Raw genomic sequence first — 24,075 nt, 5'->3', positions numbered from 1 at the left:
AGATTGCAATGTTTCTTTGAAGAGTTAAAGATAAATGTAAAATATACTCATGATTTTAAACTTCCTAGAGACTATCTATTGAAATTTTTACAAATTACTTTAAAGAAGTAAATATTAAATCAAAACACTATTAAAAGGCATTATAGAATGTTAAATTATAATAATAACACGAGGGTATAATCGGGGAATATATTTATAAAGTAATACATTGGGAAATAGTTTCATACAATCCACACATTTGCTAATCTGCCCAAGTTCAGGCCCAAACTAGTTCAGAGTTGGATATTATACTGTAATTTAAGAAAATGAACTATAAACTGGTAACAGTTCGCAAAATGACGAAGGAACTGGATTGTTATATTTTAAGTTACGTAGTTATTTAACATTGCTGTATCAACTAATAGTTTTTCAGTGTGGATGGAATTGATGAAAGCATAGTGGAGAGATATTGCTGAGAATTCGCCATACGATTATCTGACATTCATCTTACAGTTGGGTAAATCTCGGAGAAAATCAAACAGATAATCTGTCCAAGCGAGTATCGAACCTATGCCCAAGTGTAGCTCCGAATCAATGGGCAAATGTGTCCAATGCCTGAGTTACACTAGTGGCTAATTAATTGTTGAAAAATGCGAACCGTAATGAGAAAGTGTGTGTCACTTTGGTAACGAGATGGTGTTCATTTTTTCTTACACAAGTACCTCTCAATTCCTTACCCAATTCTTTGATATTCCATATCCAACTTCCTACCATAAATTTTGTTTGCTTGGTCTTCTTATGGTTGTCCTTCATTGTAGGCCTCGATCAATGCCAGGATGGGTACCGTACATGTTTTAACAATAGTGAGGCCTCTTTCTTTCTTTCTTTCAGTCTATTGCATCATTTAAGTTTAATGTCGATAGTACTATGACAGATATACATTTTCATGTAATTTTTTTAATGATTACAAATCTTTTTGTTTTGTGTTTTGAGACTAATTCTGATTTTCTATTCAGCTTGCTTATTTTGCAGTCGAAGTTACCAGGTAAGACGATTTTGCCTCTTTCTTGTTTATAATCTAGATATTTTAGAATGTCCCTCTGCAACTTTCACAGTTTTTGTCTGTTAGCAGTGGTGCTGTCGCAGGTTAATTTTACTGTGCATTCGCGTTAAACAAAACACTTATTATTTATATTATGTTCTGAAAATGAAACAATCTCCTACTTCGCATGCCTCACATCTTAGGAATATGTTCCTAGAAACCCAATGTAACTCCCCAGTGAGATGTTTCGAATTCCTCTCCTGACAATTTGAAGTTTATTTTCATACAATGTCCTTAAAATTTGCCCAGAGATGAAAATCGCGTGGATTAAATTTGGGAGATCTCACAGTCTGTAAGCCGTAACTCACTGTTTCATCACCAAATATTCACATTATTGCAGTCGTTGAAAGATTTGATTAATGTGTAGTGGTGTCCTACATAAAGTACTTGTTTTCTTCCTCAATCAGTGCAGCAAAAAATGCTAACAGTATTAAATTTATGTGCTTTTCTGACTATTGTATCATAAAACAAATTGGTCCAGTAATCCTGTGTTTTGTTTTTAATTCGTGGATAGGTGCTTCAGATGTTTGATGTGGGTCATCATTACTCCAGTGACGACTATTTTAGCTATGAATCTACCCACTGAAGTAATGTTCTACAGAGACGAGTCTTTTGTATCTATAGAACATTAACAAGAGATTAACTATCAGGCATAAATGAACCATTGAAACCATATACAAAAATTAATTCTTTGCTCAAGATCTGTTGGTGTTCTCGAATTAGGACACTTAATAAATGTACAAAGAATAAAAATTTTTAGTGGTATTGTCAAAACTGTCATAACGAATACACATTGCACTATATCTAATTACATCTGTACACAAATATTTCTTCTCCACATCTGTACACAATAGATGAATAACTACAACTCAATTTATGCTCAAATTGCAACAGGTTGGAATGCGTGTGACATGCGAAAGAAAGTCAGCACCTTCCAAAAGATGCATATTGAACTCAGCCAGAGATGGAAGAAGAAGGACACACTATATATTATGCCAGTGTTCTACAAACGATCTGTGAAGCCCCATTCAGTTCAGTTTGGGTTAAGTACACATTGATTATTCAACAAATTTTGGTTTATACCACGGCGAAGTCCACTTTCATCGTCTTCCTAACTGAAGGCATAGACAATTACAGCAGTATTTGGGCACAAATGACCCATTTTGCGCTCAATAATCTAGAAATCATCCCAGGATACCAGTTTTAGTTTGTTTTTCCAGGGCCGGATTTGGAATGGATCAGTGCAGTTAAGACTTTCTTTGGTCCACTGTGCACCCTATACGTGCTGTGATTGTCCAAGTCCAACAGGCCAGGGTGGCATATGAGTCCGATGTTGACAGGTGGGCATTCTGCCTCTGTCCTGAGAGAGCCAGTCCCATCCTCAGATGAGTACCTGATAAGATAAAAGGCCTGGAGTCCTAACCATTTCCTATAACAACTGCGGTGTATTGGTGCGCAGGTAGAGTTCTGGGGCAAGTGCATTGCAGGAGTGAGCAGCACAGCAGTACGCTTTGAGGTCTTCTGAGTGACTGTGGTGGCTCGACGGTTTCATAAACTGCAAACATGTCAGGTGCCGTGGCACGTTGCTGGATCGGTTTCTTTAACTACGAGAAGAGATAGATTTATTCATGGAACAACTAAATAAACCTATTCCGGAACTGAGAATAATGTTAAATGGACTTGTGACTTAGCATTTCTAACAGATTTAAAAGGGTATTTGAATGTTTTGAACCTCTCTCTTCAAGGTAAAGGTCAAATAGTCACCCAAATGTATGACAGAATCAAGGTCTTTAAACTTACACTATCACTTTGAGAACGTCAGTTAAAGGATAAGAACCTCGAGCACTTCTCAAAACTAAGGACAGTTCACACTTCTGTAACGACTGCAAGAATATGCGCAAATACTAGGAGAAGTAAATCAGGAATTGCACTCAAGATTTCAAGATTTGGAAAGTCTTGAATGTAATTTTGAAATATTCGCGACTCCATATTCCATGAAGGTTGACCGTGCTTCAACTGAATTGCAGTTGGAACTCTTGGCTCTACAATGTAATCGCGAATTGAAGAAGAAATTTGCAACCAAGAAAAGTTCGTGTGACATTTATAACAATCTTTCACGTGTCCGATTTCCACGATTGCACAGACATGCTGTTCGAATTGTGTGCTTATTTGGGTCAACATACATTAGCAAGCAGTTTTTTTCTCTGATGAAAATTAACATATCTTGACATAAAAATCAACTGCCAGTTCACAATTTAAAATGTGCACTGAGACTGCACCACTCAAACAGTGTTTCCAAACATTGAGAAGTTGATGGGTGAAAAAAGGATAAAAAAAAATCCCGAAAATCGCTGCCATTGTTGAGTAAATTTCTATTCGTGTTCCACAAATAGCAGCAATATTTATGTTTACTCTGTTTCTTTCATAAACAATTTATAGTTTCTCATTTCAAACCTAAAATAGTTACCGCACACTCGGTTGTTCAGGGCAAGCGAGTCAGTGCAAATCATTTGATGAGCTCTGCTATAACAGCATCAGAAACCTATACTACCCCCAAAACTTTACCCCAGCTTATTTTTAACTTTTGCCAGTGACAGATGAAATGAGGGGAAATCGGAAAGTTTTGGTGAAATGATAAAGAAAAATGGATGTACCCCCAAAAAATTCTCTGCAACGTTTGCTTAGTTCTCCACAAATTCCATGATAACCTGGCTGAAGGTCGAACCCAGGCCACCTGGATAGAATATCAATGCTCTATCGCTTGAGCCACAGATGCGGCCTCCAAGAGACTACAGTGGGTGACGAACTTCAAAATGCTACTGGGTTTGATTTCCTGAAACTCCTCAGGAGACAACATTTGTTCCCAGAAGAATTGATGCTTGATATGGTTTGAACTTGGACAGTTCAGCAAAATGTGAAGTAATAACTCAATATCCATCCCATGTTTTATACAGATTAGGTTCTCTATGGCAGTGTTCCGCAACCGGTGTGACATGGCAAAAGGCATGACGCGAACTTCTACCTATTATTGTAAGAAATTAATAAAATTAAATTAAAATTAAAATAATGAAATTGTCTATTTTAAGTAAAATGGTACTAGTTTATTCTTTATAACATGCTGCGAAGTTTATGTCGTCAAAGAAATTAAATGTAATTTATTTACTCAACATTATTGTTGTATCATTGTTTGCTTATTGATATACTAATTTTTGTATTCTCACCTCTACCTCTGCGCCGGCTGTGGTGGATTTCTTTGTAACACTTACCGTATATTTTGTGTACCATACCCAGGCTTTTGGAACATTACATTTTATTACTTTATTGCCTGCCACTTTGTCAGAAGCTGGGAGCATGACTGACCTGACTAGGAATTGTCGCCAGGTTTGAAGTTTCCCATTTCTTATAATAACTGACAACTTCACAACCTTAAGATATTTGTTATAATAACCGACAATAACCGGTCCCTCTCTGACATTTTTAAAAACGTTTACAATTTTCGCAGACAGGAATGTCTGAGTTACTAAACTTTCTTAATGTCACGTACAGGTTCAATAAAACGTGTGAGATTACCCTTAGCAGAGGATTTTTCAAGAAGTGTTTCTGATGATTTTTCCAAATTTAAAATTTCGCTGAGAAAAAATTTTGACAAATAGGATTGGTCATTTGAATGGCCAATCACAAGACACCAATTATTTCATGTTTCAAAGCAACAATAGTTACAATTATTTCAGTTCTATCACAGTTTTGGTCGTAAAATTGTGATTGTTAGACAGTTTTACTATTTTGTATTACTATTAAACTATTTTATACTTACAAGATGGACAAGTTCCTTATACAGAGTGTTTCATCCACGAATGCAACTAGTGAAAACATTGAGCCCCAAAAAAAAGAAACAAGAAGTAGTGCACCGGCAATATAGTGATAATTATTATTTATCTTACGGGTTTTCTTGGTGTGGTGACAAAACATGCTCAATTCCCAAGTGTGTTGTATGTGGTGAGAAACTCTGTAATGCTACTATGGTTCCCAGTAAATTCAAACGACATTTGTTAACGAAACATTCCTTTCTATCAAGCAAAAATGTGAATTATTTTGGTCGGTTGTTGGAACAAAATAAAAAACAAGTGACGCTCATGACGACGTGGGTACTCATTTCGCAAAAAGTACAGGAAGCTAGATATAGGTAGCCGAACTTATCGTAAAGGCCAAAAAAACACACACAATAGCTGAAACATTGTTAATGCCTGCCTGTAAAGAAATGGTGAAAATAATCCTGGGTTCAGAAGCTGCTAGTAAAATTAAAAAAAATTCCTCTCTCTGCTGACACAATCAGCCGCCGAGGTAGTGAGATGTCCAATGACATCGAAGACATTATGAAGGAGAAAATAAAGAGCAGTCAGAAGTTCTCACTTCAGATCGATGAGTCCACCGATATTAACGGTCACTCACAACTTCTTTCCTACATTTGGTACATTGATGGGGATGTAATTGCAAGTAATTTTTTTTTTTTGCAAAGAACTGCCCGAGCGAGCAACCGGTGAAAAAATATTTTGTACAACTAATGAATATGTGGTCCGTAATGAATTAACATGGGAGGATTTCGTTAGTGTTTGTACAGACGGAGCCGCTTCTATGACAGGCTGAGTGAAAGGATTCGTGGCTAAAGTAGGTGAAGTAAATCCTAACATACGGAGCGACCATTGTCTCATTCACTGAGAAGCCATTGTTGCTAAGTCTTTGTCATCGCCTCTGAAAATTGTGATGGACGAAGTAGTAAAAGTCGTGAACTTCATCAAATTTTGGCCTCTAAATACGTGGGTTTTTTTCAGTTTTGAGTCAGGAAATGGGATCAGAGCACACTACACTCCTGTTACATACAGAAGTGCGATGGTTATCACGAGGTAAAGTGTTAGCGCGAATTTTTTAACTTAAAGATGAGGTACTTGCATTTTTGACTATTGAGGGGCATGATTACACGGATTTATTTGCAGATGATGAATGGGTATCCAAGTTGGCATATCTTTCCGATATCTTCGTACATTTGAATGAGCTTAACAGAAAAATGCAAGGTAGGAACGAAAATATTCTGACTAGTAGGGATAAGATTCAAGGATTTGTGAATAAACTAAATTTGTGGATACAGATTATTGAGTGTGAGTCATTTGAGATGTTCCCAACTGTATGGCCCCTTGCTGACGGTAATTAAGTGTTGATGGACTTAATTAAAGATCATCTAGTAATCTTGCAGCAGAAGTTTAATTATTTTGGACAGTGTGTTCAAGGTTTCGACTGGGTTCGTGATCCATTCGTTGTGGATTCAAAACATCTTCTAAATAATATACTCGTACAAGAGGAACTGGTAGATTTAAAAGCAGACAGAACATTGAAATTAAAACTTCTCGAAGTTCCTTTGGAAACATTTTGGTTGTCAATAAGGAGTGAATACCTGGCTATCTCCGAGATGCAGTTAATATTTTGTCATTTTCAACCACATATATGTGTGAACTGGGCTTCTCGACATTAACTGAAATTAAAATATCAAAGAGGGAAAGACTCAGATCCATCAATGAAGAAATGAAGAAGCACTGTCAACAATTCCACCACGGATCAGTCACCTCTGTGCAGCTAAGCAGGCCCAAGTATCATGTTGAAGGTATGAGTAGAGTTATTTACTTTAATATTAGTAATAGAAATGTGTATTTTCTACAGTGAATTAAAGTTCATGAATTGTTAATAAGATAATGCAAGAGTCGATTTTTCTTTTATAATAATGATAATTATTATTATTAACTTGATTCTATTATGTAATTATATTTAGAGAGACACATCACAGGTTTTTGAGGGGTTTAACATTTTGTTGTGCCGTGTTGAGTCTAGGCCCGTCTAGGGTGTGCTGTGAGTAGAAAAAGGTTGCGGAACACTGCTCTATGGGACCCAATATATATATATATATATATATATATATATATATATATATATATATATAGGTGTTGTTTACTCAGATGACAGTATCCAGTTAGAAGTCTGGTTGCCCATCTTAACCTTTTCCTTTCTAGAGCTATAAGTTGTTTATTAAGTTCAGTCTGGTTCTCCATTAAGAGTTTGGCTTATGTAGATTTCTAGGATCCCAGTAAACCCCTATTCAGGTTGTTGTTTAGAGCTTGTTTGATTTTACATTTGGAGATTTTTAATATAGTTTTAGACCATAGCACTGCATGGTAATTTCATACTTGGCCAGTAAATCAGTTCGTTCATTACTGTACCACCCCACTGTGTTCTGGGACCCAAATGAGCTGTACTTCGTTATTTCTAGATAGAGTTTCCAAGGAGACTGTACATTCTTCGACCAATCTCTACGTACTTAATGTACCTAAAGCAGATCAGCTATTAGGGCGAATGTAGATATTCATGTCTTTGCAGGCTCTACTTAGGTTTTCCTGTGTGCAGGGTAAAATAGTAAACATGTCAGCTTGGGAAACCATAGTATACTGTCCGAGAGGAATAGAAATTTTAGCCCTTAATCTTGAACCAGTACTTCAATTTTAGTTCTGAAGCCATCTGTAAATCATACCAGACTTCCAGGTGAGAATTGGCTAAGATAATCTTTCCATTTCTCCATATTAGGAATAGTGCTAACAGGAGGCTTAACATATTGGGCAGGAATCATACTGTCTTGTTTCATTTCAACAACAGGATTGATGTCTGTGGTAATTTTATAAATATGCGCATGGCCAAGGCTCCAGTCTTCTCTTTTCATTGGCCAAGGCTCCCGTCTTCTCTTTTCATTGGCCAAGCCCTTGACTTGAGAGGCAAATATCATGGCTGCGTTTCAGATTGTCACATCCAGAGAAGACAAATACAGAAGCCCTGGTAAATATTGTCCTCATGGCTCCTGTAATGCCTAACATGTAAGCCACTGCATGTGGTCCAACAAAGTTCATGGCCACCATACAACTGTCATGGGGCATAAAACCACTATAAATCCAATTAAGGATTTTCGATTGTAGCCCCCAAGAATATCTTCTTTGAGTGCATCACTTTAAATGGTGCAATGTATGGTTTAAGATGATGTTACTTCTCCACTTACTCTTACTTTTATTTATTTATTTATTTTTTTCTAATTTTTATGTTATGGAATGCATGCATACTTTTGTAAGTTCCTTTTTTTCATGAAAGTCTATTTACGATCAAGTTACATCTTCAAACAAAGATTCTAAATCAGTACACAGGCACTACATTATTACTGTAGCCTACAGGCATGTAAACATTTAACTGACTTTAGTCAATGAAGAACAACAGTTCGAAACTAGTCGCCAGGTAAATTTCTAAATATTAACACAATAAAGAAGTTGGAAAGAATCAGTAAAAATTTTAATTTAAGCTTAATTTAAATACAGCTTAACTTCAAAAATAAAATCTATTTTTCGAAATAATTTTTAAAATGTGCACCAAATCCTTAAGTTTATATCAGTGTAACAATTATTTCTATATCTGTATTAGTTTTAAATTGATTAATTTTAATGCAAGATATTGCACATGGTACCACATTTCTTATTACATCTTTAATGCTCTTTTTCCACGAACTATACTTTGAAAAGCCGTTTCCATAATGATTCTAAAACTACCTACTGAACAGGATTTTATGAAATAATGATCAGAATCAAACCCCTCTGTTAGAGAATTTGTCTACCAAAAAAAAAAATAATTTTGAACTGAAATACCTTGAGAACTTGTTAGGCCTACATAAATGTAACTTTAAAATATTACTTATTTACCTAGAAATCTGATTTCGGTCAGTCTTGTAAAGCTAAATTGTTGTTCAGTCAACTGCCCGAATACAGGTTTGGAACCTCATAAGTTACACCAATAAGGTAACTAAGCCAGGAGAAAAAAAAAAGGTTTATTTAACGACGCTCGCAACTGCCGAGGTTATATCAGCATCGCCGGTAGATCACATGAGAAAACAAAGGGGAAGGCAGAAAATAGGAAAAATCGGAGAAAGCTGGGTTTGCAGTGAAACACCTGCCCGTGGGTAGAACACTAAATGAATGACAGAACAATTTATATATGGATATTTCATTAATTGCGGGATACAAGGAAAGAAAATGAGTTAAGAATTCAAATATTACAATATTCTAATCACACAGGCATGCCAACGTCTTAATAATGGTAATTGTGATTATTAAACGTGTTTCATATTCCTTGTGAAGGTTCAATATGTGAAAACGGATAGCGAATTACATACAAGCGTCGAAACGAGTCGTCTGCTATGTCCAACCTACAACGTGGCTTGTCAGCAGTAATGCCAACTATCACACATTCAGCATATAACAATACTATCAGTTCTGCTTGCAACTATTGAATATTAATACACAGATCTATAGTGTGTTGTGACAGCAAAGTGTTCGAAATAGCATTGTTGGTAGTGCTATTTGGAGACAATATTTATAAGCATTGGAACTTTTAATGTAGCTTTTACGTCCCCACTCAGCTATAAGGCTTCTTTCTAACCAAATAAACAAAAATGTAAGATTTAAATTGTAACTGACCTATTCATAAAACATTAATTTGTCAAGATTTTTTGCATATAAATTTGACTAAATATACATGTTACTTCGCCATAGCATACGGCATACTAATTCCGGATTATGATAAATGCATTCCGTTTTCATATTGAAGGTATTTATTTTATATTAAACGTTGTCATCCCACTACAATTTATTACTATAAAGAAAAAAACTGACGTTTCACTACATCAAATATATGTTTGAAAGATTTGGTCGAAATATAGATTAATGTTTAGTAAAATTGTATTCATGTGAGATCCTGCATTCGAACAATCTAAAAAACTATGATCTAACAAATTGAAACTTGACAGTGCCTATGTTTAATATACTCGTGTTTACTATTTTCATATCTTTGAAGATTAACTGACATGTAATGTTCTACTAATTATGGAGATACCGGTACTTGTTTAATTCTTTTAAGTACCTACGTAAAAGTACCATCATTGTTAAAAGACGTACCGTATGATGTTGATACAAAATTTTACAAAATGTTAATATTATATTGATATTATGACGTATCTATGTAATATTTACGTTGTTATTTCGTAAGTATGAGAATAATTATTGGAGTTCTTAAACTTTTCTGTAATATATTCCTTATTCATGCAATAAGTATCAATGCCGCGACTGAAATTTATAATACAGGTGTTTGTTTTATTTATTAACGTCTCTTTTAAATAATAAGGGTGCATGAACTATAGTTTGACCGGCAATTTGAAAGTGCCTAGAAAACTACTCACAGAAACTCACACGGAAATTTTATTTTGAGAAAATTATGTATATAAAGTATCAAACATGCAAATCACATTTGAATGTTGATGTACAATTAAAAAATATATATAGTTACTTCACAGTCAGTAATTTACAAAGTGGCTAGTTCGAAGTAGAACAATATACCTACATCGTGCATAGATAATATATAAAATTATAGAAAGCTGGCTGCATGGTTAAATCGTGACAGCTCATCTGCAGCAGACCAAAGTTAGGAACGTCACTTCCGGGAGCTCCTATTTAGTGTTTAGATGGTTTCGGAATTCTCCTCTTGGAAATGTGTACTCTACCGATCTTCCGCCAATACTAAGGAATCGTTTGTTGCAATTAATAGGTTATTAGCTATTTGGTCGATTGTTTAATGTTAACATAGAGGTCTATTTTTCAAGTATTAAGTAATTGCGGACGCAGTTCCGGTGCATGAATAAATTCCTTGCAGTGAAAACGAGGGTTAAATCGCTTTCCAAGAGAAGGATATGTCGGACCGAGAGAGCGGAGATGACCAGCCTCAGGGGCAAAGTAAGAGCTGACATCCGTCTTGTTTACTCTTTCTAAAGAAAACTGATTGTTTTTTCAGTGGAATTATTGAATTTGAGCGTCAAAATCGTTGTATATCTTCTGTTATAATGTACTAGTCTGCCTTCGTGCTAAGTCAGACGAATCAAGATGGCGTGGCTGCAATCTTATTTTACTTGCAGAATTTCTTTAGAAACTCTGGTAATATAAGTCACAAGCACGTATTGACATTAACACATAAGGGGGTAATTTTGTAGGGATTTATTGGCGGGCATTAACTCACCGGTGTCACCTTCTTTATTGATGAAACGAAGGTACAATATTTTGTCACAACATATTCAGATGCAAGAAACTGAATGTTCCACAATAAGAAATCACTGTTTTTCAATGCATGTTGAGGATGCTTGTTGAATAAGGTACCACAGGACATAATTCTTGATCTTAATTTTGATCAAGTTGCAGTGGTAAACATTTGTTGTCAGCTGTGGGGGATGAAATGTATTCCACATGATGCTGGAGAATGTGGTATTGCTCACATGCATTGCAGGTGATCTGAAGCTTATTCGAGTGTGTTACAAGTGTTATTGAAGTTTAAATGTGCAATACTCTAATAACAGTGAAGCTTTATGCTTATTCTCTTTAAGTTTCATCGTTATAAGAAAGTGTATGGACTGAAAGTATGTATATTTTCTACTTGATAGCTCTTGAGCAGCGAAGAATTTTTTACCTGCTGCACTGGTTATAAGGATGGAAATTTAATTGTCAGCACGGACTGTGTGTTCAACATATTTTAACACTTCATATGTCATTCATCTGACATTTCAAGTGAGGTGTATCCTACATGGAAAAGTAATAAGACCATAGTAACTAGTGACATTTCACACTATATTGAAGAGTGTAAAGGCAATTGATGATATTCGTGCAAGTTGTTGATTTTGTGATACCTATGGCAGTTCAAATTCAACAATTCCCATTGCAGAGATGAACATTACTGATATCGTAATGTGGCTGCTTATATGCATCAGCATTGGTGATGTTTTCTGACGTATCACAGTGTTAGCAGTATTGCATTATGATAGAAGTGTGTATAAAACATGGCGATCCTTCATTTAGTGGCATATGCATTAAATAAAGGAGTGCTTATGATAATTAAGCAATGTTTATTTCATACTGGCAAATGTAAAAATGTTACTCGTGTGTGTTTGCAGAGATGTGGTTCATTTTGTTCATCATTTTACGATAGTGTTTCTATCTTCATTTTATTTGTGCATTTGTCATACATAGGTCTAATCATCTTTCGAATTCACTCAGATGCATCTCGTAATTGAGAGTGGGTTATCCTGATACCAGGCATGGCTATGCTTTAATGGAGAGTATCGTTTTTGACATCATATGGACATAAGATATTTGAAAGCATTTTGTAATAGAGCCTAAATTCTTGTTCACACTTATGACTCCTTGGTAGGTTGTTTTTATGTCATTAGTGTATGTACATTTATTGAAATAAATTGTTGCCGCCTAAAAATAAGTCAACACTTTCAATACACTTAAGTATGTAAGAGAATATTTCGATTAAACATCTGTTTGTTACATGCGGTTGGTTAATCGACAATTTTCCTGAACGAAATTTAAGATTAATATTTTTGGTTTTATTACAAGTGTGACATGTGATATGTCAGTTACATACCGGCCATTATGATCGACATTTACATTAGTATGAATGTTTTTGAGAATTTTGTGGAACATCTTTATATATTACCGAATTTGAGGAAAATTTAATCCATTGCCTCCTGGCTGTTATTTGAGTTATATTTTGTGTTTTCATTAACGAAGGGTTTGAAATTCATAATTATTCTGTAGCAGAAATCTATTTTATTTAGCATGAAGTAACTCAGTAGTGCAGTATGTCAGGGATTAGTAATTCATATTAGTTTTTCTCTTGGTACATTTTTTGACTTTCTTCTTCTGATGGTTTGGGAGTAGATGCTTTATAGACATTCTATTCCAATATTTCGAAGTATGAAATAGGCTATGTACAGTAGTATGAAAACTGGCTGCATATTTTATAACATATTTTGTTTTCTCACATTAATTTATAACGTTTTGCATACATGGCTATTTAGTTGATTGCTCTGTGAATTAAATAGAAGTTTGTGTTTTATGTAGAATGCTAAGTACATTCTGTAATATTGTATACTTGTACGAGATATTTCAGTATATTACTGCTGAACTTTTGATAGACTAATTATTTTAAAATGTTCTTAAAATATTTTAATCTTTAAACCTTTCAGAATCTTATCCATATCTGATCGTAATAAGTAGGTATTTTTAAGATTCTCCTATGAAGACTTATATCTTGAAAATTTTTAGTATTTAGATATGTACGGTCCTCATACAGAAGTTGCACGAGATGTCTGTAGTTGTCTAATTCACAGAGGTGACAGGGGAAGTATTAATTTCTTACCTGAGGTTCTTGTTTTTTGTACCTTGCAATAAAAGTAATAACTTGCAATGTAACTGAGTTATGTAGTGGGTCCTGGAGACTTACTTCTTGTTAAGGGATCTAATAGAAGGCTTTTCCTTTCCTTGCTTCCTCTGATGTTGGAACAGACACGTAGTTCCGAAATTTGTGTGTCTATATTTGACATTTTGCAAATGTCCGAATACCTTGCACACTTTGAAAGTCTCGTATCACATAGAACTTGAATTCCTTCTCTTAAATTTGAGTGAATTGTTGAGCAGTAGTTTGGCATGTTAAATAGGTATTAAGTTACCACATAGGAAACACGTTTTCTCTGAGTGAAACTTGTTTCACGCCAGTAGACATATTGCAATATTCAATTATGTTATATTTGCACTTCGAAGCATTGATGAGATACTGATTACACTTTATCTGTTCTCTATTTTTCACTTCCTACATATATTAACCTACTTCGAAGATAATTTTTATTAGTTTTGTTTTTCGTTCGTAAAAATTTACTTGTTTAAGAATTATATAGAATAACAGAAGAAATTTTCGCAATACAGTGTATTGGAGTGTTACAGTTTCCCTTTTCTAGAGCAAAAAATTGTCAAAATGAAAATTTGGGATGGTTTCGCATTTTTTTTTTTTTGCGAGGAGCTGCACATCAGGTATTTTAATTGTGATTATGTACGACATTAATCAGAGGAAGAGTACCATTACATTTCCGAAATATTAAATTTGATATTGATAGTGATCATTCACAGTGTATAGTGGTCACATTAACTTTGTTCAAGTGTTAAGATCAAGTATGTGGTGCATGTTAAAATTGACTCTACATAATTATTTGGATGGAAGCAATAATATTTTGAATCGTAATTTTCATTCCATGTTTACGAGCTATTGTTATTAGCAGTAGAATTATTAGGAACTTAATTAGCCTATTTTAATAGCATTACTAAGACATATTTGTAATTCAGTGGTTTTTAAAAAGTAGACAGACAAACCTTTTGGAAAAATGTTTGTCATGTGGTGAACTAATGAATGTTGAAATATTCGGAAATAAAATTTGTGATTATCACTTAAATTTTGTTAGATGACTTTCCTATTTGTGGTGAGTTTTAGACTAAATGGTTGGTTTCAGCATTATTTATACTCTAGTTCTTCCAAAATGTTTTATATCGTAACAATTATTTAAGTAAACCTAGTGCTTATTTCAGTTAGAGGACTTGGATGATGAAATATAGTTTCTGGTGACAAACGTAGTTTTATTATTGTGCATGCCTTATGTTACAAAATGGAGCATGTTAGCAACTACGTGTCAAATAGTTCACTTGTGCATAATTATTTTTTGTGACAATACAAGAGTAAATTTTATTCTCTTAATTCATTTCATTCCCAGAAATTGTACTCTCAAGAAAGCTTGGGTAGTTTGACATCCTTGAAGTTCTATTCTGACCAGTAGGGCAATTCTATTCATCACGAAATCAGTTTTGGACTTTCTTGACAGCTCTAAGGATGGAAAAAGGGAAGGAATATGTCATGGACACTGTGGTGTACAGTAACCTGTGTACATCATGGAAACATGACATTTTTGAATTGCAAGACAGCATATAACAAATAAATAAATAATACTAATGTCGTGGAATCATCTTTGGGTCAACCACAGTGTGATGGCATGCAGTAACAGTGCCGGGGCACGCTTTTGAACAGGGGCAGCAGCATTTCCCCTAAGGTTAGAGCCCAGTTTAGGTGTGTGTGTGTATTAATCGAAAAAAATGTCATAAACATGCGTCCTATTCTCAAAATTTTCTAGCCCCTAATTTTCGATTGATACACACTCACACACATCTAAACTGGGCTCTAACCTTAGAGGAAATACTGCTGCCCCTGTTCGGAAGTGTGCCCCAGTGCTGTATTTCTGTGATTTTTAAAGAAGAATCAGAAAACTTTAGAAAGTATATGATGCAAGGAACATAATGCAAAAAAAAAAAAAAAAAATCTCTCTTATCTTCAAGTATACACGAGTTCTGTAAGAATTTCTAAAATGATGTCACATCATGGAATCAGTGCCTCAGAATCAGAATTTATCCCATTATCACTAATTCACAAACAAAACACGTAACAGTTTTGAAATTAAACAAAATCAAATGAAATCATTAACTATACATAGAACACCACCTGATATGCATGATTGCATGTTTACCAATGTTATTCGTTATTTGCCTATTGTCCAGAAATAGAACTGGTGAAGACATAACGAACATAACTTTTTCATTCGTAAGAAACATAATGCAAAAGAAAACATATCTCTTAATTTCAGATATGCAAGAGTTTTGTAGGAATTTCTAAAATGATGTCATTTCATGGAATCAGTGTCTCGGAATCAAAATTTATCCCATTATCACTAATTTACAAACGAAACAAGTAAAATTTTTTAAATTAAACATAAGTCTAATGAAATCATGAACTATACATAGAATCACCACCTGATATGCATGATTGGCTGCTTACCAATATTATCCATTATTTACCTATTTTCCAGAAATAGAACTGGTGTATACATAACAAACACGTTTTCTGGTCACTAACATCTCTGGCTCCTCAGAAAGAAAGGTGATATCGTCTGTATGAACCTAACAACGATCTTCTGGTTCTGGGAATACATAAACTTTGCCATTCTTATCATTGCAGTGCAGATTCAGCACTTCATATTCTGTCTCTGTTGTTGTCATTATTTGTGCAACGTAGGACTTTCTGCTTCACTTACCAGCATATGTTACCAAGACAAAGCTTCCTACCCTGGCTGTAGATGTTCCATGCCGGGGTTCTGTAAGTGTCAGATCACGAATTTCACATTGGTGTGTCCCAAATTCAAAAGTGTTGTATGTTGCTGCATCATGATATTCCTTCAGCATGTGATGGTGGACCGATCCTGTACAAAAATAGACTGCATGCTCCTTGTGCAAGGAATACTAGACTTCGACTTCAGATTATCCCATCGGGCATCATTGTCCTTTCGTGTTTGTTGAATGTCAAAAGCTGATAGGTATCTGACATGTATCTTTGCATTCCTTCCTTCACAGTATTTGTGCATAGACATGGCATCAGTAATATGGGCTGAGCCTGATGGAATGGCCATGCATGCCTGTCTTCTCAGTTCTCCACCAGTTCCATCAGCATCACCCTTGTCATGATTGGTGGCAAAAAAAGTCACTAAAGTTGCTTTAACGCAAACTTATCATAAACAAATGTCATGTTTGCAGGCAGCACCATCAGAAAACACTTTGATGCATTTTATGTTTGGCTCCATCTGCTTCATTTTCCTCAGCAGCAACTTCAGAAAGCCATCTACAGCATAGGCTACTTGACGTGTGACATTTTATCTGATATGATTGTGAATGGATATGTCCCTATCGCTGTCCACATACATGCTGTGAAAAGTGTCACCTGGAGGCAGCCATTGAAGTATGCAAATGCAAATTGGATTTCATTTTTATTAATTATTGAGGAATTTTCTGCAAAGTCTACCTGCAGGATCTGTTTCATCATGACAGGATTCTTTTTAATTTTGAATTTTGAAATGTTGCACTTTTTTTTTATGAATGTGTGCATTCTGAATGTAGCAAATTGACTGTCCAGCACATCAAGACACTTGGTAACAGTTCCCTCTTTCTCAGCCTTAGCATGGTGGGTCCCTAGCTTTTGTTTTCATTGCTCCCACTTCATATGGAGTTCTGGTTCTGGCAACATAACGTTCGTTCCAACAAGCGGTTCATGGATCAGTTCATGTACGGTTCCTGTACCATCTTATGCGCATGCGCTAGTTGAGCATCTGCTATGGGATTGAAACTGGACTGGACGCTGTTGGAACGCTTTCGCGAATCGTTATGTACTAAATCCAGAGATGCTATAACTGTGATCATCTTTGCTAAGAACGGGATCTTATTATTTCGCAACTAATTCTAATTGCAGAAAATAGACTTTCGATCATTTTATATTAAAAGATGACAAAAAGTATGGAAGGCAAGAATTCCGCTAATTCAATGTCGTGTACTGGGGGACTCTCATCTAAAAATAGTTCGTTTTTTAATTATTAATTTATGTACGTTATTTATTATACTTTTAATCAAAGCTGCATGTTCAAATTATTTCAATACCCAATTAATTTCCATTCCCTTTCTTTTTGGCGAAAATTTAAATGAAATCTCTAGTTTTATTATTCGTCTGTACTGTCACTTTTCATCTTTAACCTCATTGATGTGAACAGTCGATCATGTCTTTCTTCAGTATCAAGGAGACATTGGTGAGCTTATGCGCATGCGCGTCTCGCATACTCTTCTGTACATGCCTCAATCCGTGGACTATTTTTGACCATTTCGAACCCGTGTCAAAAGCTTGTTGGAACGCCCGACTGCAGTACATGTTTCCGGTTCAGGACTGGTTCGGATTGTGTTGGAACACTTTTTCTGTACTGCGCATGCTCACGATGGTTACGGATGGTTCCTGACTGTTGTTGGAACGAACGTATAGTCCGAATGCAGTCATTGGACTTTCATGTGCATATCAGGCATGATCCCAGCATGCACTCTTCAACATCACACAATTAGTTCAAGGAAAGCTCTTAAAGTATTTTGCGCTATAGTATTAGCTTCACCATATTTTGAAAGGGTAGTCAAAAGTAGTCTGATATTTTCATGCTACTTGCATGTGCAGGACGTGTGTGGTAGATCACCAACGCGCCTAATACTTACTAGATGCAGGGTGCGGAAGTGAAAAAACCACATTCCACATCTGGATGTTTTTTCCCTAAAATAATTGTATGCTTCTTTCAATGTTATAAGCATGAATGTCTTCTGATGTGTTTCCTTCTCCCTACTTTCATTTACGTATTACCACATAGTCTGCACCCTGAAGACATCCAAGAAATGTCATCACACATATAGAAGTCCCTCACTAAGGTATTTGTAACAGCATTCCCATCATTAGAAACCTTCAGAGTATGTGGTAGCATTGAAAATTGCGTGCTGAGACACTGAACTATTTTTCTTGGGCTTGCTGGCAGGCTACACTTCACACATTTTACCGCTTTCCCAAGGTTCTGCTTACTTCTGTATGGTGACAGACTGCTGGACGAAATGGAGTTTGTAGTCCTACTTGTTGGTGCTTGTGCTTCAAGACTGAAAACTCTCTTTGCCTGATACCTTGCTTGTGCTTCTCTGTGGGATGCCTTCAGATGTTTTATTTCTCTGGAACTCATATTTCTTTTTCTTTCTGCTTTCCTCTTTCTGTCTTTCTCCCTGTCTATCATGGAAGCCAGCAGCATTTCTTCTTTCCCTACAAAGCCGCATTCTTTCTGCTCCAGTTAAGGGCATGTTCTCTGTTCTTAATGCACCTATAAAATATACTGGGCAAAAAAAGTTTTGCATATTACAGAATTTTTTATTTCTGGATCAGATATGCCATATATTTCTTTGCATTTCTATTACATGTCAATTACTTAAAGAAAAAAAAAATAAAATTGTAAACTTCTTGCACACATAAGGAAAAAAAAAAGTCTTAATTTGAACAAAAATCCAAATGTCATTGATTTAACAAAACAAAAACACGTCTTGAGTCAATTCAGTAATGCGTGTGGCCTCCATAAACCTCCATAAACTCGTACACATTCCTGGACACGACGTGTCATGCTGGAAACCAGGTTATTCAATTCATTTTGAGGAAGGTTGTCCCATTCCTGTATGACAGCTGGTATCAGATCTGTTATGGCTTCTGGAGGGTGTGGACGATTGGCAATTGATCTTTTCAGAAGGCGCCATGCATGTTCTACACAATTCATATCCAGAGAAGCTGCTGGCCAGTTCATCCTATGAATTCCAGGTCTCTGCAAGAAGTTATTCACAGCACCGGCATGATGGGGACAGACATTATCTCTAGCCATTAATTTACGTGGTCGTCTTGCTCTATGTCTATCTGCTATGGAATTAGTCTCCTGGAATTTCTTTCTACTCTAGAAACATCACTTTGATTACAACCTATGATTTCTGCTATCTCCATTTGTGTCATAGCTTGCTGTCTTAAATTGACTATTCTGATGCAGTCTACTGCTAATAGTATGTGTCGTGGCATTATTGTAATATAAACATCAAGAAACAGCAACCCCTCCGACCACTCTCATAGACCAACTCGTTTGAACTGTTGCTTGTTACGAACGGACTTAGTGCTTTAAAAGGTAAATACATGAAACTTGTTTCAAAGATCATAAAAAGTCAAGATATAATACTTTATTTCTTTTGTGGGTCTTATATGGATTCTATGATAATATGCAAAACTTTTTTTTGACCAGTGCATTTTAAATTAATACGACTATCATGTTTATGCAGACAATGCCTACGTCTGCTTCATCATTGTAATTTTTGCCTTACAGAATGAGCACATTAAATGATTCTGTGACATCACTACAGGAACATGAATAATTGAAAAATTTTCTTACTAATCTGTAGCTTTGTTTATCTTGAAAGCTTAGCCTTGCATGCACAATATTACTGCTTTGCACCTGAAGATGGCTCCACTGTTGTTACTTTTGCATAATTTTGTCACGGAATTAGTGTGCAGGTGCTACAGTACTTCGCAGGCATATTTGTAATTCTATGGCTGATGATCTACTATGATTTAACTGTTAATTAGTTCTTTAATATAAATATGTATTTTCAAAATTTATCAGTTTCAAATAATGAACATACCTGTACAGTAAGATTTGGTTGTGTAAATATCAATTAACACTGTGGAATCTTAGGGTCTTGAAAGTCATTTGGAATTTGTGTCAGCAGTCGAAAAAAAATACCGACGAGGAACTGAATATTGCTGAAGACATTAAATTTGTGTACAGGGGCATCAATTTATGCAATCATTTTGAATGTCAACATGATTCCATATTTTGGGAATGTGGTTGACTTTTTCATGGAATTGCCCAGTACCAAACCTGGCCATTTTCGCTTAGTTGTAAATCTTTTCCTTCATCCCTTAAAAAATTGGAGGCTGTGAAATTAGTTTCCTTTTTTTTGAGACATGAGAGAACAATATGATTTCTAATTGTAGACCATATGTTACAAGCATGTTACTGGCCAGCCTAATTAATTATCTCCTGGCTTATTTGTCTCATGATTAGAGCTGAGACATTGGAACATTTGTGCCGCATCAGCATTCAGTGCAACTCTGATGAAATAAAATGCTCGTCTGTATGACAAAACAGAAATATGACTGCACAGGTACTGTTCATTCAAACAGCACTTACTGCAGGGACATATTATGTTTTTTGTCAGAATGTCAAAGTTGTAAACAAAACTTTCCATATGATGAAGGATGGATAGAACAGAGAAAAATTCTCTCCAGCACCGCGACTCGAATCTGGGTTTTCAGCTCTACGTGCTGATGCTTTATCCACTAAGTCACATCTGATTCCAGTCACAATGCTGGATCAAATCCCCTCAGTTTAAGTTCTGCCTCTCAGTTTTCCCTTTGGTGGTCTATCATCATGTACTGTGTCATAGAATATGTGACAGTGGCACAATGTCCAATGCATTTTGTACAGAGGTGCACTCCTTACGAGTGACTAAGTGGCCGGGATGAGTGCCGTCTCCTTCGCTCTCCCACTGTCTCTCAACACAGCTACACAACACGACATGCTATGCTATGCTACGGTCATATTATTTACATATGACTCACCAATCATGTTCTTTCTATCAGTAATCGACAAAACTGACGACCGCTAATAATGTAGGTCTGTAATGACCAATAGCGCTTAATTTCTGTGGGAAATATCCCATTGGTCATTATAGGTATTTCTAACATTTTTTCACAAACTATGCGTTCGAGAGGGACAACTTTTTTCAAAATGGACTACACCAAGAAATATTAGAAGTCAGAAATCCCCAACTTCCCTTGAAAATAATTTAGAAGAGGGAGATGTGTTTAAATTTTGGAATAAGGCAAAAATGTCCCATCGGTCATTTGAGTGTTAAATGAGGGATTTTCAAAACAGATGGTTAATGAACTAGCGAGTTACTCTGAAAGAAACTCATGGAGCTGTTATTCAATATCTTGATGCTCTGTCCAATTTGCTACTCCAATTCTTATGTCACACATTTATCAAACGACAACAATCCAGATTTTTTTGAAGAAAAGAAGAAATCTGCAAATGAACTTCGCAGAAAATTATACAGCTTGGGTGCAGAATGAGGTTCAGAGTACATAATGGTCAGAGGCACAAACCACTGTCTTTACAGCATATGTTTTGAACTCACAAAATTCTGGATATTCCTATGCTGTTATTAGTGATGAGCTTGATTACAATAAATATTTTGTACATGCATTCGTGGATGAATTATAAAGCATTTTAAAACTGTTAATCTAAACATAGGAACTGTTACTTTCATGAATGATGGTGCTGTCAGTCAGTTTAAACAACGTTTTCTATTTGCAATCTAACATTTTTTTAAAGAATGCTATGGAGTAATAGCTTCACGGCACTCCTTTGGAATTGTTGATGGGCTTCTTGGAACATAAAGCGAGCAGTATGGACAACCTGCATGGCAGGCCAACATAAAGTGAGAAATGCTGAGAACTTTATAAGCACTGCAAATGAGAGAAGTCAAGGTGTAATTATTTTTTACGATTCTGCCATTGAAATTACAAAAGATAAAGATGACTTGGACAGTGTGTGGACTGGAATAGTTCCAGTAGGGCAGACTAAAAACGCTCATGCTGTCATGCAAGAATTTTATGCTCCATACATAAATCAGTGACATTTAAATATTCACTATCATTTCAGAAACTTGTTCGAATTTTAAAAAGCAAATTTTGCAAAATGTGAGTGTAACACAGGGGATGGACAACCATTCCACCTTACTTTTTTTTTAGTTATTTAACAACGCTGTATCAACTACGAGGTTATTTAGTGTCGATGAGACTAGTGATAGTGAGATGGTATTTAGCGAGATGAGGCGAAGGATTCGCCATAGATTACCTGGCATTCACCTTATGGTTGGGGAAAACCTCGGAAAAAACCCAACCAGGTAGTCAGCCCAGGTGGGGATTGAACCCGCGCTCAAGCGCAACTTCAGACCAGCAGGCAAATGCCTTAACCGACTGAGCCACGCTGGTGGCTTTTCGCCTTACTTCTAGGGGATTTTGCTTTAGTATCATATGCTGGAAAAAGAAGTACTCAGTTGTATGTGGATCAGGTGACTGATGTTGATAAAAAAAAAAAAAACACAAAATTATATTTCTCAGAAGAAATGATGAAAATGGAAAAATATTTATATTTCCCTCAAAAGAAGATGAATAATGGGTAGAATAAGACCAAATTTTAGGAAAACTGCCAACACCTACTTTTGATCAAAGGATTAACTACAATTTCTCGGACCCTATCACCAAAGCAGAATGAAAGTATCATTCCATTACTGTATATTGTCATTCTGTTACTATTTTGAATGTTTTTTTTAATACAATAATATTGGTGGGAAATATTTCATTCATATACCATTTTATTTCTCATTCATCCCTTTCTGTAATATAATTTTTGTACTTTACTATAGCATGTAAGTGAGTTCAATTTTTGTATTTATGAGGACAAGATACATGCCCAAATGATGTCATTCCAAGAACATTTTTGTTTGTTGTTTAGTCAACTGTCCGAAGATAGGTCTGAACCTCACAAGTGATACCAAGGCACCACTTATGACGCAACTAGGCCAGGAGATAATGGGGTAGGATGACCAGTTCCTTTCCCCCTCCATTGCACACATCGCTGATTATCTATATATTACACTAATCAGACTTAGATGCATACAAACAATTGTGCTTCCTTTGATGTGACACTAATTACATTTGTGGAAAATAAATTTTGTATTCCATGAAAATTATATTTATTTGCCTTGTTGAAAATACAGTAAAAAATTTACCTTAATTTTAATTTTTGTGGTCTACATCTCTATTAAAACTATTAAAAAAATGAACTATTGTCATTCCGTTACTCGTGAAATTGCCCAAATGTTTTGTTACATAGTATTCCTTTGTGGTAGAAGATGCTTTTTTTTCTTTTTGCAGAGGGGGGGCACAAAATCTTGCACTGTAGCCTAAGTCTTATTGTGTTTACCACTCTTGTTCTGTGAATGATTTGTCACTGAACGACCACACTCTTGTATGTATATAGCATGCTGCACTGTGAACTTAACCCAGGCTGTGGTAATGATAATGACATTTGTTTTAATGGTGGCAAAATGAGTCCTGCCAAGATCCAATGCTGAAAGTTACCAGTTACCCAGCAATTCTGCTTCAATTGGTTGAAGAAATACACTCCAACAAGGTAACTTGTCCCAATCAGAACTTGAAACTGGGCACGTTCGTTTCATGATTGGACATGTTAACCATTACTCCACAGTTGTGGACTAGAAGCCGAATAGTTTCCTACAGCCCAAGAATGTACTTGCTCAATTCATTGAATGTTTACGTAGTAACGTCAGTAGTTCTTGATATCTAATTTTAGATAATTCCATGAATTTGCTGTATAACAGAAAAAAAAAACCTTACAGAAGAACATTTCTGTTATTTTATAATCTCTCTGCGACATGCTGAGTGGAGCATAATAAGTCAGATAATTAATAATTGTACAGGAGTGT

At 35.6% G+C, this 24,075-nt stretch overlaps 1 protein-coding gene across 1 annotated transcript in view; it reads left to right on the top strand.

The window, feature by feature from the left end:
• The first annotated feature begins 10,639 nt into the window (after window positions 1–10,639).
• The window catches only part of Pur-alpha (Purine-rich binding protein-alpha), a 180,504-nt gene continuing 167,068 nt past the window's right edge, over window positions 10,640–24,075 (top strand). Inside the window, exon 1 of the mRNA XM_069837506.1 lies at window positions 10,640–10,938. Within this exon, the coding sequence (XP_069693607.1) occupies window positions 10,896–10,938 (43 nt within the window). The 5' untranslated portion in view covers window positions 10,640–10,895. The remainder of the gene's footprint in view (window positions 10,939–24,075) is intronic.

The sequence above is a fragment of the Periplaneta americana genome, chromosome 10 (assembly GCF_040183065.1).
Source record: "Periplaneta americana isolate PAMFEO1 chromosome 10, P.americana_PAMFEO1_priV1, whole genome shotgun sequence".
Taxonomy (NCBI): domain Eukaryota; kingdom Metazoa; phylum Arthropoda; class Insecta; order Blattodea; family Blattidae; genus Periplaneta; species Periplaneta americana.
The sequence above is the reverse complement of the archived record's forward strand: the minus strand, read 5'-3'. Positions and strand labels throughout refer to the sequence as shown.